The 15,653-nt window shown below is 41.1% G+C and overlaps 1 protein-coding gene and 1 non-coding gene across 4 annotated transcripts in view; both read left to right on the top strand.

Annotated features, from left to right (window-relative positions):
* The first annotated feature begins 1,090 nt into the window (after positions 1–1,090).
* Positions 1,091–15,653, top strand: part of SPIDR (scaffold protein involved in DNA repair) — a 258,183-nt gene continuing 243,620 nt past the window's right edge. For 2 of the 3 annotated variants that reach the window (XM_072951649.1, XM_072951648.1), the window contains exons 1-5: positions 1,091–1,222; positions 2,843–2,998; positions 3,655–3,721; positions 9,443–9,619; positions 15,399–15,562. In XM_072951649.1, the coding sequence (XP_072807750.1) occupies positions 1,190–1,222; positions 2,843–2,998; positions 3,655–3,721; positions 9,443–9,619; positions 15,399–15,562 (597 nt within the window). In that variant the 5' untranslated portion in view covers positions 1,091–1,189. Of the gene's footprint in view, positions 1,223–1,267; positions 1,398–2,842; positions 2,999–3,654; positions 3,722–9,442; positions 9,620–15,398; positions 15,563–15,653 lie in introns of those variants that run through there. The other variant, XM_072951650.1, reaches the window with a different exon arrangement.
* Positions 10,496–10,570, top strand: TRNAS-AGA (transfer RNA serine (anticodon AGA)). Its single transcript has one exon. It is a non-coding gene; the product is annotated as a tRNA-Ser (tRNA).

Genomic DNA, 15,653 nt, shown 5'->3' with positions numbered 1-15,653 from the left:
CAGTAATAGGATTAGCAATGCCTACCTTAAGCTAAGACTTTGGTTTCTTTTTTTTTTAACCATTCAGTGATTTCTCACTTTATACTAAGCATTTGTGACTTTGAGCACCAGAACTCAAACACAAGATGATGAAAAAATAGGGACTAGGAAGGAAAGACTGAAAATGGATAAACTGCAAAACAACGCATTCTTACAAAGGCACAAGAATGTGCTTTTGGAGCTGAAGACCAAATTCCACTTCTGCTATAGTGGCGAGGTTAAAAATGGGAATCCTTTCCACCTACTCTGGCTGACATTTCTCAGTTCGCTTCAACCACTATTTTAATTTTCTCTACAACAGACACCTTCGTTTGAGAATACTTCTACCTAGTGACTTTGTAACCGTTTCTACTCAGTCGGGGCCGCCTTCCCACTGTATTCCGTTTTACATCTGTTTTCCAAGCGCTGGGATATTTAAGCAAGCTGCCTACGGGGTCTAAGGGTTCTCAAAGTGAGGCGGAACGGAGGCGGTCACCTGGCAACTTGTCAGAAATGCAAGTTCTCTGGATCCACTCCGGACCCTCGGAGTCCGAAACTCAGTCACCGGCTGTAGCAAGTTGCAAGGGGATTCCAGCGGCTCTGAACTTGAAAATTCCAGCTCTGGATGCTAACCCCTAGCCCCCAGCAGATGGGGAAACGCCACCTCTGCCTCCAGTTATCCACGGCTGCAACCATTCCCTAAGTACCGACTGTTAAGTTCACAGCCCACCTCGTTAACATTTATTTTTATTAAGGCTGGGCCTGCCTGACAAACCCCACGCGGGGCGCCCGCCCAGTAGCTCCCCGACCCGGAGCCGATGGCGGCGCTCTGCCGGCCTCGGGCCCGGTTACAGGCGGAAAGAACAACGTCGCACGACCCGCCCCAGAGCTGGTGCCCGTGCTCTGCTGCCAGCCGCCGCGCTGGCGGACAGTCCCAGATAGCGCGGACGGGGGCGGGGGGCACGCCCCCTCCTGAGCACCGACCAATCGCAGCACGCGGCGCGACGTCCTCTAGAGGAGGCGGTGCGCCCGGAGAGTCCCCGCCCCCGGCCCCAGCACCCGCCAATCGCAGCGCGCGGTGCGGCACGGTGCGCCGAGTTGGTTCGGCGGCGCGCGGCCTTCCGGCGTTCTGAGGCGGCGGCGCACCCCTGAGGAGGCGGCGCGCCCGGAGATGCCCCGCCGGGGCCGCTCTGGCGGCGCGAAGGTAGGCTGAGGGCGCCGCCTCCTCGGTCCCTCCCTGTCGGCCGGGCCCGTGGGCCGCAGGGTGCGGGTGGCTGGCCCCGGGCGGGGCGTCTGTGGCGTCTGTGGCGCGGACGCAGCTCGCGTCGGGGGCGGGGCGGGAGGAGCCGCCTCCTGGAGAGCGGGGGTCGCGGCAGCGGGTCAGTCGGTCCGCGGGGTCCGCGCGGTCGGCGCCTCGCCGGGGTTCGGCGGTGTTTGCGCCGCGTGGGCGCGGGGTCTGGAGTGGGGGCGGCCGGGTGACGCGCGGGGTGAGGGCACTTGCGTTCTGAGTCGCTGCGTGTGCCCTGCGTGTGTCCTTTACCTTTCACAAGTTGGTTGTGAGCTTCGTGCTTACAGACGTCCTGGTCTCATCAGGCTAAAAACGTGAACTCTTCTTTTTACCAAAAATCTTCCTCAGAAAGTAGATGGTGTCTGCTAGGCTTCTCCGATGTAAAGCTACTGTTTTTACCTTTGGAATTAATACGTACTTTGTGGGGCGGTGCTTTGTGACCGTGTGTACATCCTCTTCAAACTTTCATCCACTAGTTTTAGCATTCGTTAATGATTTTCTAAATTCATCATTTACTTATTTGTTTCTACCAATGTGGACTCATTTTTATTTCATTGAATAGGTTTTAATCCTTCAGTGGCATTATTTATTTGATGCTGGAATGCGCACATTTGGCCACAGTGAGAGCCCCTTCATGCAGGTTCATGTGTCCTTTTGACATGTTCTCATTATTCCTTGAGCAGTGTTTTACTCTCTGTCTTGATACTTCAGGCTACTCTTGTCCTTTCCTGTCCCATCGCTGGTATAACCCACTTCTTTAAAGAGCTGGGCTGATTTAATGTGTTAAAGAGGTATTCTGGAGTTTAAAATGTATGTATGTGGTGGTGGTGGGGGGGCTCTAAATAGACCAAATGACATTTCCACTTTCTTTACTGTTCCAGATAACTAAGTGAGCTTCTTCAGAGCTGTCAGATAACAGCACCCTGGTGGAGGTAGCACCTTCCTGGGGATAGATGCCTCTTCCTCTTGCAGTCCTGCCCAACTGTAGGAATCTCTGCTTATGAAGGAACATGCTTAGATCTATTAAGTATTAAAATACCATCTGTGTTATGGCTGAATTTATGAATTTGTTCCTTCCTCCTAGCTAAGGAAGTTTTAACGGTATATATTAATCTTTTTTTTTTCTCAAACTACAGTGGCATTGATGAAGAGTTTTATTTCTGATTAGGTGATCAGCTCGTAGTACTTTACCTTAATTTGGTTCCCGATGCAAATATGAAATTTTCCGTAAAATGCAAATTTTAAAACTTATGAAGTGAATACATGTCTGTTGTAGAGATTTTAAACAAAACAGAAGATGTAATACAGTCCAGGACTTTGGAGGGTCCTTGTTTGCCTCACACGTGCATTTTGGAGTGTGTTGTCTAGTTGTAAGTGTTGTTCAAACGCTCTTGGTTTTGCTGTCTCATGACTCTGTGGATTCAGAGACTTTTAAAAACTGCTGCCATTCCTAGGTTTCCATGTTGTTAATTGTTAATGTGTATATAATGAAGTTGTTTTCATTACTTTTTTTCCCTTTACAAACTGTCTCTACAGAGAAAAAGAAATTGGGATATAGAATATGCATCCTTTCCAGGAGACACCCCACTGCAGTGCAGAAAAGCAGGTCTCAGGACCGTAGGGGCAGCTGCTTCCCTCTCTGAAGCATGGCTCCGGTGTGGAGAAGGATTTCAGGAGACTGCTGGGACTCCGGTAAGGTAGCTGTAATACTGTTTGCCCTGAGTGCTGAAGGATAAATCCTAGTTACTGAGTGTTAAGGCCACTGTAATGTATTCCTTTGGCATTCCCGTCTTTATTTCCTTTCAGAACACTGTATTTGGTGGATTACTTTTTTCACTCATCCTTGAATTCCTTAAAAATTGTGACGAATTAGTATTCACCCCTTTCTGTCATGCAGAGCCTCTATACTTCTTTGTAAGTAAAGGATACATGCTGAAAATGTTCTTAGAAGATGAAGCGGTTGAGCATTTGCTCTATAAAAAGTACATTTATGAAACGCTGACATATTCAGAATCTTACAGCAATGAGATATTCAGGCTAATTTTTGTTTATGTGCTAACTTTGAAGTATACACCATAAAGAGGAGTGCTCACCACTGTTATAAACTTTAAAGGTTGGGCAGCTCTCTCTCTATTTAGCTTCAGGAAAAGTGTATTTATTAAGTATATGAGGAGTGTGTGCTTTGGGAATACTTTTTGGTAAATATAAACAGGAAAAGAAATATGTTAAGGGGATATAGTGTAAGTTCTTGAATGTTTTACAAAATATTGTTGGTTTTTGGCCCCGTCCCCTAAATTACTACATCATTATTAATTATTATTATTGTTGTTATCGTTATCTACCTGCAGTCGTTAACAGCTGAAAAGAAGACTAATACAGAGGAGCACCTTGAATTATCCTCTAGACACAAGAAAGGTAATATATTCATGGTTTAAAAAACACCCAAACAGTGTAAAAAGATACTTTTTTGGAAAAATCTCTCCCTCACCTTTGTCATCATCTACCCCTTTTTCTGCATCCTGTTGGTAATTATTAAAAAAATTTCATGTGTCCTTTCTGGGCTCACTGTTATCAACAGAGCCCAGTAGGTAAGCTCAAGGTCGTAGCACCAGGGTTTAAAAAAAAAATCTGATTTGGGAAATACAGTTATGACCTGTGGTATAAGGACTATACTACTAGTTAATGAAATTCTTACTTGGCAAAGTGCTTAGTAGGTGCTTAATGGTACCAGTTACTGTTATGTTTGGTGGCAAAAAGTTATGTGAGAGCCTGCTCAGAGTCCAGCAGAGTGAGAAAACTTTCTGTGAATAAGACACTAAACACTTCTTTATGCTATATTATTATTTCCCTAATATTTAAGGGGATTCTTTTTATGCTAATGAGAAATAAAACACCCGTAATTTTTTTAAATTCATGAAACACTTTTATTATTAAATAAGCTGGCCCACAGTGTTTGTAATATCATAGTCTTCTGATGGTGCTGCAGAATTTATTTTTTATTATTATTAGTGCCAAATGCTGTGATTTTCAAAGATCAATGTAATTCTGATTTCTTAACTGTCATTATATAATGTATGGAGAAAATAGTACAGTTGACCTTTGAACAGTGTCAGGGGCCAGAGGTGCTGGCCCTCTATGCAGTATAAAATCTGCCTGTAATAAACTTTACAAGTCAGCTCTCTGCACCCATGGATTCACCTACTGCGGACTGTGCAGCAGTAGTACCTGTTTTTGAAAAAAATCCACATGTAGCTGAATCCACGCAGTTCAGACTTGCGTTGTTCAAGGGTCAACTAACTGTATTTTTGTATACAGATGTAGCTTGTATCTTTTCCTGGAGATTTAAAGTTTGTATAGTCAAATTCAACTTGGAGAGAGAAAGAAATATTAAATAAGCTACTACCTTGTATTTATTTATTTGATTGATTGATTGTCCTGGGGATTGAATCCAGGACCTTGTGGATGGCAAGCCATCCCCTGCTACCTTGTATTTAATTTCAAAAGGATTTTTTGGGATCATTTCCCCATCCCAATATATATTCAACCCATTCTTCTGTACTTTCTGCTTTATAGAATGATCAATATATGCTGATAGGCTGTAAGAGCTTATGTCTGTGTATAATTTATTTACAGCATAAGCAGCTTGTTAAGGCAAGAAAGAATTGTTAGTAATTTAACAAAAGCTTACAGATAAATATTGGTAGAAAAGGAGCCCCAAGGCACGTTCTGTAACTGGCTCCTTTTTAAAATCATAACGTCTAAAGTTTTAGTTCAGGACAGGCTATTAAATTTTTAGGACTTGGAAGTAATATTTTTTTGACAGCTGGGAATCAGAAGTAGGGAAACATACTTTTGCATAGTGTGCATAAAAGCGGGAGACTCCATCTCCTTGTCTCTATATCTCTGTTTCCTTACCTGTAAGGCACTGAAAACCAGAGGAGAAAGGGGGAGGAAATGGAGGATGTGGGAAGGGGTGAGAAAAGTGAGCAAATGTACGTTCCTCAGAAGGTGTGAGGGACAAGGAGGAAGATAAAAACTTGAAAAGAGGCTGGAACCTTTGTAGATAGTGATTTTCTTTAAAAGGCGAAACTTTAAAAAAATGTATCAAAATGGAACTATGTAATAAAAAGGAGATAGTGTTTAATATTTTTCTTAAAATGCCCTGCAAAATATGTTCTCAAAATCTTTGTTATTGAGGTCAGAAATCTCCTTGAGAGGCATTAGTAAATTTCTAAATTATTTGTTGATGTGTTTTTCTCCCCATTCAATCATAGGCTTCTTAAGGGCAGGCTCTCCTCTGTTGCTCTTCTTTGTATCCTAGGTAGCTAAGGCTAGGCTGGACTAGGGCTGCCATGATGCTGTGCTACAGACTGGGTGGTTGGACCAACAGAAACTTACTACCTCACAGTTCTGGACGCTGGAAGTCCAAAGTGAAGGTACTGGCAGAGTCGGCTCCTGCTAGGATGTGCTCCAGGCTTCTTTCCTTGACTTGCAGGTGGCTGTCTTCTCTGCATGTGTCTTTCCATTGTCTTCCCTCTCTGCGTGTCTGGTTCTGTGTCCAGATTTCTTCTTTTATAAGAAAATCTGTCATGTTGAATTAGGGCCCTCCCTAATTATCTCAGTTTAATTCAGTTACTTCTGTAAAAACCCTAGCTCCGAATAAGGTTACGTTCTGAGATACTGGTGGTTAGAACTTAAAATATGAATGAATTTTAGAGGAGGGGGTGTCACAATTCAGCCTGTAGCAGCAGATGCCAGCACAATGCCTGGCACACATTGGGCACCCAGAAATGTTTGTAAATGCAAACTGTTCTCATAGTCTGGCTGGTGTCCTTCCTGGAATTTCATTGGAATGGGCCTTGATTTCAAGGGTACCCCTTTTCAGCAAATAAAATGGGTTACTGAGTGATAAATTCCTGGTAGAGGTTTTGTCTATATAAATTATATAGTTGAGTGCCTGTAATTTGTGGGTTTATGAATCCATTATACAACCTGAAAATAGTGATAATTATATTTCCTGTCCTAGTCTGCTCAGGCTGATGTAACAAAAATACCATAGACCAGGTGGCTTGTAAACAGAAGAAATTTATTTCTCACGGTTCTGGAGATTGGAAGTCCGTACATTTATTTGGGGTCTGGCGAGGCCCTGTGGTTCATAGAACCTTCCTGCTGCGTCCTCGCATGTGGAAGGGGCCAGGGGTCTCTCTGGGGCATCTTCTATAGGACACTGGTCCCATTCATGAGAGCTCCACCCTAGTGGCCTAATCGCCTCCTGAAGACCCACCTCTTAGCAGCGTCACTTTGGGGATTAGGCTTCGATATGTGAGTTTCAGGGGGACACAGATACTCTGTAGCATTCCATTTCTTCATTCTGATTTACTTTTCTGGGTGCATAATAATGAAAAAAGATCGGTAATGGTTTTTGCAAGTAAGCACACACCTTAGTTTTATTAGCTCTTTAAATCAATATGGGTTCTTAGGTTATTCTGAATGGTTTATATTTAATTTTATATTTTGAAGGATAGACAGCTTTAGCAACTATAGATGTTCAGGGTACAAAGTAAGTGTTTAGTAAATGTTTACTGTTATTTCATGTTTTTGTGCCTTTGTACATGTTGATTTTCCAGACATCATTTTGTCAGTGAAACTTCCTTTCCTGATTAATACAAAGTGGAGCATCTGCTTTTTTTTGTGCCATCAGTATACCATGACATACCTCTAATCTAGTGTTTACTTTTTCTTTTCATGATTAATTAGTTTTGCCTTTCAGAGCATGTATTCCTTGAAGGAAGGAGTTTTCTTTTTGTTGTTGTTGGTTATTTCCTCAGGGTTTACTGTACCAGAGGTGTTATGTTAATAGATATTTAATGAAGCCATTTAATTTTTTAAAACTTTATTTATTGTTAATTTGGGGGGGTAATTAGGTTTATTTATTTATTTATTTGCTTTTTAATGGAGGTACTGGTAATTGAACCTAGGACCTTGTACATGCTAGGCATACACTCTACCACTGAGCTATACCCGTCCCCCGCCATTTAGCTTCTGAGCCTGTTTCCTCTTCTGGAAAACTTGAGTTGTAATGTCTAATCTCTTAATCTCATAGTATATTGAAATGTAGCTAATAGAATTTTTTTTTTTCATTTTAGCATTGTAACTCAATTATCTACTCAATATGAGTAGAAAAGTTGATTTTTATTAGATATCTGTTCCGTTTCTGATCAGTGTCAGTGAAGTTTCCTGTTGGGACTTCCGGTTCTGATGCAGGAAAACAGATGTGGGGGCACGAGAAGGGCTGTGTCCCAGGCCTCGGTTGAGCCCCTGGGACGTGCCCCGCCAAGTGTGGGTCCTTGGCTTTGCACAGGAAAGAATTCAAGAGTGAGCCACAGTTGAATAAGGTAGATTTATTCAGAGAGATACATTGAAAGGCAAGAGAAAGGCTACAAGGTTTGGGGGTTGGGTGCTGAGATTAAAAGTAGGTACACACTCCACAGGCAGAGTGCGGGCAGTCTCCTCTTCATGTTGCCAGTTTTTATGGGCTTGGTGGCTTCATATGCTAATAAGTGGAAGGGCCAGTCTAAGTGGCCTGGGGAGGGGGCTGGGATTCCCAGGAATTTGGCCATTTCCCACTCTGACCTTTTGTGGCTAGCCTTGGGACTGCCATGGTGCCTGTGGGCGTGTTATTCACCATGCTGATAAATTACAATGGGCATATAATGAAGCTCAAGATCTGCTAGAAGTTAAATCTCTCATCATCATGAGCCTCAAGGCCTACTGGGGGTTGAATCTTTCACCATTTTGATGTTAATTGCCATAGCATTCCTTGAGCGGCTGTGCCTTGCCCTCTTCCAGCCTGTCTCAGTTCCACCAAGATAGAGTCGCTCCATTCCTTCTAAGTTTCCTGTCTATCAGAATGGCTAAAATAAAAAATAGTGACCACACCAAATGAAGTGGAGAAACTGGATCACTCACACATTGCTGGTGGGACTGTAAAAAGGCTCAGCTACCCTGGAAAACGGTTTGGCAGTTTCTTGTAAGACTAAACATGCAGTTACCACACAACTTAACAGTTGTGTTATTTATCCTAGAGAATGAAAATTACATTCACAGAAGATCATGTGCACATTGTTCATAGCGGCTTTATTCATAGTAGCCCCAGACTGGGAACAACGCAAATGTCCTTTAAAGGGTGACTGGTGAAACAAGCTGTGATCTGTCCACAGTAATAAAAAGAAAAGGACCTGGTGGATGTCCAGGGAATTATGCTGAGCACTAAAAGCCAGTCCTAAAGGGCAACATGGGTGGTTACATGTATATATTATTCTTTAATTGACAAGGTTGTAGAAGTACAAAACTGATTAGTGGTTGGCAGGGATTAGGAAATGAGGCAGGGAGGGGGCTGTGTTTTGCTTTAAAAAGGCAGTACAGGATATGCTCTCGGTGTTGGAGTTGTTCTCTCTCTGACAGTACCGGTATCAACATTCTGGCTGTGATGCTGTACTGTAGTTTTGCAGAATGTTACCATTGGAGGAACTGGGTGAGGCTTACAAGGGCTTCTTCTGTTTCTGACAACTGTATATGAAGCAACTGTTGTCTCAAAATAACAGGTTTAAGTAAATAAAATTTTCTTAAGCGTTTTAAACAAATTGCTGCTATCGGGGCTCCTAATATGGCAGAGGTAGCACACAGAAGCATTCCTATTGTAGATAAGTGCTGGCTTTGCAGTTTGTTTTATGGTTGGTTTTTTTCCCCTTATGGCTTGGTCAATTAGTCTGTGAACTTATAGCTTTATAATTATTTCAGGATTATTTTTTGAGTTTTCATCTGTGCTCCAGTCATTTTCCTTGTCTTTTATAACTTAATCAATTCTAATTACTACTTTTTCTTCTTGTCATTTGGCTTTAATTCAAAGAATCTTAGCAAGGTTGTGCGTAGGCATTGAGTCCGGAAGATTTGAAATAAGACATTGCTTTTATTATCTCAATTTTGTGTTATTTGTGACTTTGAAATAAGACATTGCTTTTATTATTTCAATTTTGTGTTATTTGTGACTTGGGAAAAGTAACATGCATAAAACCTCATTTTGATAAGTAACCTTATCAACTGACCATTTTTATCTATTTTCTTTTTCTTTAACAGAACCTACTACATCTGAGGGCACCAGTGGTATTACAGCTATAACATGGAGTTCCAGTGGAAGTGATCTGTCAGATGAAGATAAAAATTTTAAACCACAGAGAGATAGCAGACATGGTTGTAGAATAGACAGATTTGATAACAGGAATATTTCATGTCCACAGGATGGGACCAGTGAAGGTAAATTGATAATTTTGTAAGAAATTTAGTTTCTGTTATAGATTGGATTTCAATATTGGAAAAAACGTATACTCCTTTTCTAATACTTAGTATTGATTATGATCGTACTAGGTCTCAGTATCCCAGCCATTTAGAAACATTTTCTCATAATAATTCTCACAGTAACTCTAAGAGATAGGCATTACCAGTATTATTTGTACAGTTAGTTTAAGCTTCAACATGTTAGAATTGGTTGAATTCCACTTTGGTTCTCTTTGGTGACAAAGCCAGTTCTCTAAAGTACACTGTGATACTGTGGGTTTTCTTCCAGACCACTGTAGTGAAGTGAATGTTGCAGTAACAGAAGTTACATGAATTTCTTGGTGTTCCAGTGCATATAAAAGTTGCTTATATACCTCTGCAGTCTGTTAAGTGTGCAACAGCATTATGTCTACAAAAGACAAAGTACCATACCCTAATTAAGAAACGGTTTATTGCTGAAAATTGCTGGCCATCATCTGAGTCTTCAGCGAGTTGTAACTTTTTGTTGGTGGAGGGTCTTCCCTCATTGTTGATGGATGCTCACTGATCAGGGGGTGGTTGCTGAAGGTTGGGGTTGGTGTGGCAGTTTCCTAAAAAGCAGCAATGAAGTTTGCTGCATTGAGTGACTCTTTCTTTCACAAATGATTTCTCTGGAGCGTGCAATGCTGTGTGATAGCATTTTACCAACAGTAGAACTTCTTTCAAAGTTGGAGTCAGTCAGTCCTCTCAAGCCCTGCCACTGCTTTACCAGCTAAGTCTGTATAACATTCTAAGTCCTTTATTATCATTTCAACAATCCTCAGAGCATCTTCGCCAGGAGTAGATTCCATCTCAAGAAACCACTTTCTGGGGGGAGGGGGCTTTATAGCTCAGCGGTGGAGTGTGTGCTTAGAATGCACAAGGCCCTGGGTTCAATCCCCAGTACCTCCATTAAAGGAAAAAAAAAAAGAGAAAACTTATTTTAAAAAAATAAAGGAAAGAAACCACTTTCCTTGCTCATCCCTAAGAAGCAACTCCTTATCCATTAAGGTTTTATCTTGAGGTTGGAATGATTCAGTCCCACCTTCAGGCTCCACTTCTGATTCTAGTTCTCTTGCTGTTTCCACCATATCTGCAGTTCCTTTCTCCACTGAAGTCTTGAACCCCTCCAAGTCATTCATGAGCATAGCAATCCACTCCTTCCAGACTCCTGTTAATGTTGCTAGTTTGACCTCTTCCCATGCACGAATCATGAATGTTCTTAATGGCATGTAAAATGATGAATCCTTTCCAAAAGGTTTTCCACTGACTTGGTCCAGATCCATGTGGGGAGTCACCATCTGTGGCAGCTATAGCCTTGTGAAATGTATTTCTTCAGTAATAAGAGATTGAAATGACTGCTTGATCCACGGGCTGCAGAATGGATGTTGTGTTAGCAGGCATGAAAACAACTGGCATTCCATTGTCCGTCTCCATCAGAGCTCGTGGGGGGCCAGATGCATTGTCAGTGAGCAGTAATATTTTGAGAGGACTTTTTTTTCCTGAGCAGGAGGTCTCAAGAGTGGGCTTAAAGTATTCAGTAAGCCATGTTGTAAACAGATGGACTGTCATCCAGGCTTTGTTGTTCCATTTATAGAACACAGGCAGAGTTGACTTAGCATCATTCCGAAGGGCCCTAGGATTTTCTGAATGGTAGAAGAGCATTGGCTTCGACTTCGGGTCGCCAGCTGCATCAGCCCCTGACGAGACAGTTGGCCTGTCCTGTGAGCTTTGAAACCAGGCTTTGACTTCTCCTCTGGCCATGGAAGTCCTGGTGGCGTCGTCTTCCAATAGAAGGCTGTTCCATCTGCATTGAAAATCTGTTGCTTAGGGTAGCCTCCTCATGAACTCTCGGAGTTGGATCATCTGGAGAACGTGGTGCAGCTTCTACATCAGCTTCACCTTGAGCTTTTATGTCATAGAGACGACTTCTTTCCTTAAACCTCGTGAGCCAACCTCTGCTAGCTTCAGACTTCTCTCCTGCAGCTTGCTTACCTCTGTCAGCCTTCATAGGGTTGAAGAGCATTAGGGCCGTGCTCTGGATGAGGCTTTGGCTGAAGGGAAGGTTGTTTCCGGTTTGGTCTTCTGTCCAGACCGGTGAAACTATCTCCATATCGGCAGTAAGGCTGTTTTGCTTTCTTACTATTCATGTGTTCACTGGAGGGGTACTTTCAATTTCCTTCAAGAACTTTTTCTTTGCATTCACGACTTGGCTAACTGTTTGGCTCAAGAGGCATAGCTTCCGGCCTATCCTGGCTTTCGATGTGCCTTCCTCACTAAGATTAATCATTTCTAGCTTTGGATTTAAGGGAGGGACGTGCAAGTCTTCCTTTCACTTGAACACTTTGAGGTCACTGTAGGGCTCTTAATTGTCCTATTACCCGTATTGTTGTGTCTCAGGGGAGAGGGAGAAAAGGAAGCAAGGAAAGGAAGAAGGTGGGTTGGTGGAGCCGTCAAAACACACGTTTATCCAAAACAAAACAAAACAAAACAAACAAACAAAAAGAACACACGTTTATCAGTTAAGTTCTCCATCTTATATGGGCCCAGTTCATGGTGCCCCAAAACAATTACAGTAGTAACATCAAAGATCACTGATCACAGATCACTGTAACAAATACAAGAATTATTTAAAAGTTTGAAACATTGTGAGAATTACCAAAATGTAACACAAAGACAAAAAGTAAGCAAATGCTATTGGAAAAATGCCGCCCATGGACTCGAAAGAAACGTTTGTTAAAAAGCACAGTCTCTGCAAATAGCAATAACGTGAAGGACAGTAAAATGAGCCACGCCTCTGGTGCATAGAGCTACACCCATGTTGTCTCCTTGCTAACTTATTTTGGGTAAATGCTATCGTAACTAATGTGTCGTGGAAATATTACTGCAGTTTCTATTCTCATGCATTTTGTATTGTATCATGTTGACAGTTTAGAACAGAGTTTCTCAACCTTGGCATTAATGCCATTTGGGATCAGATAATTCTTTGTTGGGTGAGAGGCTTTCCTGTGCATTCTAGGGTGTCTAGTAGTATCTCTGGTCTCTGTCCACCAGGTGACAGTAGCTCACTCAGCCCCAGTTGTGACAACCAAAAATGTCTCCAGATCTTGTCGGATGTTCCTTTTAGGACAGAATCACCCCAAGTTGAGAACCACAGACTTAAAATTATGAAAATCATGTCCTTTTCCAATTTTTAAGGTACATAACTCATTTGGAGTATTTTAAAAAGTCTTAATGCTTTTAAAGTGAGCTTTGATTTTTTACTTTGACTGTTGGTATTGGTTAGTTACGTAGTTAGTCAAGGTTAAATTTATACAGACAGCATCTTTTGAAGGTGATTAAATTCTTTTGGCCACTGTATGTGCTATTTTGGTGATAACCGTTAATTGACATTTTAGTAATAGCCAAGTGAAGTGGTATTTTAAGGTTATACATAGTCTCACAGGGCTTATATTGTTAATTCAACCATATTAAATGAAATTCATTGGTATGTAACTCTTGGTTTGTCTTCATGCACTTCAAAACATATTTCATAATTTAAAACTATGATTTCTGTGAGTGAACAGTATGGTATATGAATTACATCTAAGAAAAGCTGACACTTTAAAAAAACTTTCTTCTAATTAAAAGACATACTCAGTAGTTTCCGAAATTCTATTTGAGAACGGAAAAAAATGCTTTGAGCTAATTACTGTAAGGTGAGTTAATGAGTTAACAAATTGTTGACTTCTCTTAAATAAGATGAGCTTTAGGTAACAAGGAATCCCTTGGAGCACATCTAAGTGTGCAACTGCTGGTTTGTCTTTCTCCTCTCCACTCTTCTTCCCTGGCCTCTCCTTTCCTCCTCCCTCCTTTTTACCTTTAGTTGCCATTTGTGAGCCTTGTTTTATCCCAGACACTTGACTGGATGTCATGTAGGTTATTTCCTTTGATACCTACTACAGTCTGTGAGCTACGTATCCTCATTTTACAAAAGAAAATTGGGACTTAGAGGACAGAGTAATATAATTAATAACTGTGCCAACTGATATTTAGACCCAGGAATGTCTGACTTCAGTGCTGTGTGCTTCAGTACTACTTGGTGGTTCCCAGACACACTTTCTTATCAAAACTACAGGTGACCTTTACAAACAATGCTCCCGTACCTTCTTCCAGCTGTGTTGTATTTGAGTCTCTGAGCTTTGAGGGTGAGAATTGGGATTGAGAGGAAAGAGCCTGAGTTAAAACTGTCAAAATATTTTTCTTTAACAAAAAGTTTCCTCCCTCTTTGTCTTTTATGTATCTTTGGGCAAATTTCAAAACCTTTTTGGAGACTCAGTTTTTTCATCTGTATAATGAAAATTTTGGTTTAACAGTGATTGACTTGCCTGCTTCATAAAATTATTGTGCCCACATGAAAGCTCTTGTTGGAGGAGCAGTGTTCTGTATTCTCTCCTGGCTTTTTTGTTTGTTTGTTTGTTTTCATTTTTGTGTCTAGAATGGCACCATAGGCTCTTAGTAGGCCCTAGTTTTATTGAATGAATGAGGACACAGATGGTAGGTACTGGCAACAGGGGCAGTGCCCTGAGGGGACTTGCCCCCTCCTTGGCTTTCTGTGGCTTCTTGCTCTGATGGCTCAGTAACTGGAGAATTTCTAATGCTTTCTTTTTTGCCTGGCTTTCCTGAGTAAAGGTGGTGTTACCTGTGGGGACATGCGTTAGACAATTGCCGCTACGTGTCTGGTTCTCAAAGCAGTCTGGCTGCCAGCCTTTGTCATCATTTCAGTGGACTTTTACCTCATCTTCTGAAGCAACAGTATCCAACTAAAGAAGATAATTTTTGGCTTAGTTTATACCATACTTTTAATTTTGTTTTTCCTTTTTTTTTTTTCTTCCATGTTTGGTTTTTATTTTGAATTTCCTTTAGATATTAAGCTGTAAGTTTTTTTTGTTTTTAATTTTACTTCTATTTGGAGGTGAGATTATTGCTATCAGACCTCTGAAATAGGGCCAAGATATTTTATTAGACCTCTGAGTTGTTGAATAGTTGTGAGGGAGTACTTGTGCTTTGTGCTAAGGAGAGGTCTGTGTTATACACCATACCTCTGAGATTAATTTATCTTTAATAACTACTTTCGTACCTTTAAGCATAGCAGATTAGAGTCAGTACATTTGGTTATTTAATATATAAAAATGAACTTTCAAATTAAAATACTACGAAAGTAATATCTATATAATAATACATATGAGGTAAATTAGAAACTACATTTACTTTGTTTCCTTACTAATGAGAGAAATCTATAGAAAATTTTTGGGCTAATAATCTTTGAAAAATTCCTTGTTAATAGAAGATATTAAATAAGCTGTGAGTCAGCTACGCGACAGAATACCGTGTTGTGGAAAAGAACGAGGATGTAATCTGTTTACTTATGGGGAGAAACCTCTCAGTTATGTTAGGTAACAAAAAAAAATCAAAGTGTATCAGAAAGGAGGACAAAATAATAGTGTATTTTTTGTGCTTGAACATAGAGAAACTCTAGAAGAATACGAAAACAATAGAAGTAGTTACCTGAGAATTGCAGTGGCGGTAACAGTGGGGAGAAATGGGATCGTTACAGATAACTGTAGGATTATACTTTTGGCTGTCTTTTAGTGTATTTTTAAATTATTAAGCAACATGGATCTTTTAAAACTACTGAGGGAAAATAGATTTAAAACACGTTAGAGATATTTAAAATTAAGTTTAAAATTGTTATTTTTAGATGACCTACAACTTATTGACTGGGAGATTGACAGTGACAAGGAAGATCCTTCTGAGTGTGATGAATTTGAAGACTGTGAAAGTGCGGTGGAAATATCTGATGGTGCTTCCTGTGCGAGCAGTAGTTCTTTGACGCCTGCAGAGATGCTACCTGAACTTCCTAAGGTAAGAATGAATTGTTTGCAACTTTCCATTCTGTGTGTGGCATTTGTTAGTCACAGCCTTTGGTGTTTTGTTTGCAACTCCTTCCTCAGGG

The sequence above is a fragment of the Vicugna pacos genome, chromosome 29 (assembly GCF_048564905.1).
Source record: "Vicugna pacos chromosome 29, VicPac4, whole genome shotgun sequence".
NCBI lineage: Eukaryota > Metazoa > Chordata > Mammalia > Artiodactyla > Camelidae > Vicugna > Vicugna pacos.
This window is presented reverse-complemented; position numbering and strand designations above follow the sequence as displayed.